Source organism: Canis lupus, chromosome 21 (assembly GCF_011100685.1).
Source record: "Canis lupus familiaris isolate Mischka breed German Shepherd chromosome 21, alternate assembly UU_Cfam_GSD_1.0, whole genome shotgun sequence".
Lineage (NCBI taxonomy): Eukaryota > Metazoa > Chordata > Mammalia > Carnivora > Canidae > Canis > Canis lupus.
The window spans coordinates 27916840-27920717 of NC_049242.1; the positions used below are offsets into that span (position 1 = coordinate 27916840).

The window sequence follows — 3878 nt, forward strand, 5'->3', positions numbered from 1 at the left end:
AAATAGGATTTTATTTATGCAATGTGCCACAGACATTGTAAATCTAATAATTTTAGTGTGGGCCTAAGCAATACATATTTTAAGAGGCTTCAATCCTAAATTTTGAAAACTGTCATTCTAGAAAGTTGAAACTTTTTAATAATAAAATTGGTTGATTGTTAGTTGGAGAAAATGGGATAATCTTTAGGAAGTGAAATGACTGAATGCAGAATTAGCTAACTCGAAATGGGCAACACTCTAATTCCCAACACACACACTCCACACTCTATCCTACCTATCTTGACCTAATCCACAGGGAATTTCGATTAGTTGCCTATCTAATGTTCCTGATGTATGTCCTATCTTCTGGAACTATTTTTGACTTTCTATACTCCCTAGCCTTGGTTAATTATGTATCTACTTTCTATTTTTATCATAGCACTTGTCACATTGATACATCACTGTATATATCAATATGTAACTAAATATGGAGTAATGGTTGAGAATATAAACCTGGTGTCAAAGTTCCTAGGTTCAAACTCTCCATTTTTAACTAATTCTCCATTTTTAATCATTTCTGTGACTATGAGAGAGTCAACTGATCTCTCTATTTCTCAATTTCCTTATTTGTAAAATGAGGATATGAATCCTACAAATCCTTTAATAAAAAGGATAATAATAATAAAATTATTAAATTATTTAATAAAAAGGATAATAAAAATGAAATAATCACATGAAAATTTAATGCATTGATGTATGTAAAGGACTCTGGGGTTGTTATGAGAATGTACACATTATCTAAGTGTTACATGTCATTCTACTGAAAGTAAATGCTTATATGTCTGAATCAACTTTATAAAAAAAAAAAAACTATTGGAACAAAATGTTTCTAGCCTACTGGTGAGAAGTGTGTTCATGGGAGTCCATTCAGTGATTTAGCTGTATATGGGACCATTGTAAGATTATAAGAAAATTATGGCTTTAGAACTAGACATACGTTATATCCTAGCTCCTTTAAATTAACGCATTGAATATGAGTTTGTTGAGTTACTTATTATGTGGGTATTTATGATAATTAGTTCTAAAAAATATCATGACTGTTAAGTGATTATGTATCTAAAACCCACAATAAAAATCTTAGAATCTAAAAAAAAAAAATCTTAGAATCTAGTAAGTGCTTAATAAATGTTGCTTCTCTTCACATTTTAGCTTGAAGGGAGGTACTTGACTGAAATATTTTTCCTATGGTCAACTAATGTTTCTGTGCCTCAGCTTATACAGCTACAGCTCAGTCTTAGCTGCATTTAATAATCACCTACAGAAAAAAAAAAAAAAGAATCACCTACAGAACTTTAAAACATGAATGCCTGAATACTACCCCCACACTAGTTTTCCTTTCTTAGAGGTTCATTTAAACAGAATCATACAGTATGTAATCTTTTGTCACTTAGCATAATGCCTCTGAGGTTTATCTGTGCGATACTATAGAACACCAAAGAAAGCAAGAGGATTTAATGACAGTCAGACAGAAAAGATGATTACCTACAAAATAAAAAAACTTGGCCAAGAACAGATTTCTTCAAAGTAAGAGTAGATTCTAGAAGACTGTAGAATAATGATTTCAAAAGGCTAAGGAAATGTAATAATTGGAGAATGGAACTGTGTAGTTAGAAAAGCATCATGCAAGAAGAAATAAAGAAAACAGTAGATGAACATAGAACACAAAAGTTAGCACCAAACTATTATCAATAAAAAAGTAATGAGTTATGTACTTGAGAAAGGACTTTAGTTAAGAAAAAATGACTGGGGAAAAGAAGGAAACCTGTAAATCTGGTAGTAAATCTTAAATGGTAAACCAAAGATATGTGATTATATATCATGTTAATTTTAAATATTTCTTGTTTTTAGCCACAGATGATTCTATATTGTCTTTATGTTTTTTTGTGTTTTTTAGGAAATAATATTTTAACATTTTGGTGACGAGTCATATAATGTGATGATTGTTCCAACATAAAATATATCTTTAGGTGAGTTACTTCCCACAGAAAAATCCTAGCCCTCTGACCATTAAAAGAGGAGTTTCATGAAGAAATCACACATTCTAAGGTAGATAATATAACATTTGCTCATATATTACTCATATATACACATAAGACTTAGTTCACAGACTTTGAAAAACTGAAAAATTTAAGGAACCTGTCTCGTATCCTCTTGGTCCTTACTCCATAGATAATAGGGTTCACCATGGGTGGGACCAGAAGATAGATGTTGGCCACAAATATGTGGACATGGGGAGCCACATGATGCCCAAACCTGTGGGTGAGGAAAGAGAAGAATGCTGGAGTATAAGACACTAAGATGACACAGATATGGGAGCCACAGGTGCCCAAGGTCTTGAGTCGGGCCTCCTTGGATGGGAGGTGGAAGACTGTGTGGAGTATGAGAACATAAGAACAAATAATCAATATGAAGTCCACCCCACCAGTAAGGAAGGCAACAATGAGGCTGTATGCTCTACGGATTCTCGTCTCAGCACAGGCAATCTTAATGAGGGCCATGAACTCACAGTAGGTGTGGGAAATAATATTGGTTCTGCAGTAGGGAAGCCAACGTAACAGAAAGGGGTGAGGACTGAGAAGTACCGTGCCACGGAGTACTATACCTAGACCCATCCCCCCTATTACAGCCTGTGTCAGAATAGCTGAATGTCTTAATGGGTTACAAATGGCTATATAACGGTCAAAAGCCATGGCCAGGAAGAAGCCCGATTCCATGGTGGAGCAAGAGTGAATCAGGAACACTTGAGTGAGGCAGGCTTCAATACGAATTTCTCCATCATGGAACCAGAAAAGGCTAAGGAGTTTTGGTACAGCTGTAGTACACACAATAAGATCAGCCACAGCCAGCATGCAGAGGAAGAGGTACATTGGCTCATGGAGGCTGGAGTCTGTCTTGATGATAAACAGAAGAGAACAGTTTCCCAGGAGGGCCAAAAGGTAGACCACACAAAAGGGGATGGAGATCCAGATGTGGGCTGCCTCCAGCCCAGGAATGCCAATGAGAATGAAGATTGATGGATGGACATCAGTCTTATTGTATGCTGACATACCTAGCATCAGAAGTTTCAGCTTTCTCTTTAGGAGCTTTTCTCTACAACAAACAAAAATAATAGCTTATAATTTTTTAAACTTTTGGTGAGTTAAGTCAGTCAAAATGCAGGGAATTGGATGTCATGGAGTAGTTACAATGTCTATAAGTTTTTATACACGATTTCATCATCATATCTGACCATCAGATATTGTTTCACAGTTGTAATTTGCAGTGTGGTTGATCTGTAGATGCCAAATGAGGGAAAATATGTAGGTACCAAAAACTGGAGCTAACTGTATGAAAAATGAAAACCTATAATCTTCTATCCACTGAGAAGAAAGTAGTATCAACTGAAAGCTAAAAAATGTGTAAGAGCCTCAAGTGTATAATTTAGTGATTCAGTACTTACATATAAGACCTGTATTATCATATGTTAACTAACTAGAACTTAAATAAAGACAAACAATAAAATAAACAGAAGCATAGATGCGCATGGAATAGCTGTATGCTTACCTCATTGAACTACACTGTATGTAATGGCTCCTTCAACTAACTTCTCTCATTAAGATACATGTATTTGTAACCATTTATGTAGAATCATATGGGAAAAACGTGTAAGAGTCATGGGTTTGGAGGGCTTAGAAATGGTTCTAACACAAATTAGACAGGCAGGAGGGATGACAGGAAGTTTTGAATAGAAAATATATCTTTCTTTTTTAGATTTTATCTATCTTAGTTCTGGGACATGGCAAGAAGCCGTTATAGGGTATAGTTTTGAGAATGGAACACTGAAATTTGGGAATATACAT

General features: G+C 34.9%; 1 protein-coding gene across 1 annotated transcript; it reads right to left on the reverse strand.

Annotated features, from left to right (window-relative positions):
* Positions 1–2135: 2135 nt before the first annotated feature.
* On the reverse strand, positions 2136–3587 carry OR52S1 (olfactory receptor family 52 subfamily S member 1). Its single transcript, XM_038569354.1, has 2 exons — positions 3583–3587; positions 2136–3129 (listed from the first exon to the last, which is right to left on the reverse strand). The coding sequence occupies exons 1-2, from the start codon at positions 3585–3587 to the stop codon at positions 2136–2138; spliced, it is 999 nt and encodes a 332-aa protein (XP_038425282.1).
* Positions 3588–3878: the final 291 nt, after the last annotated feature.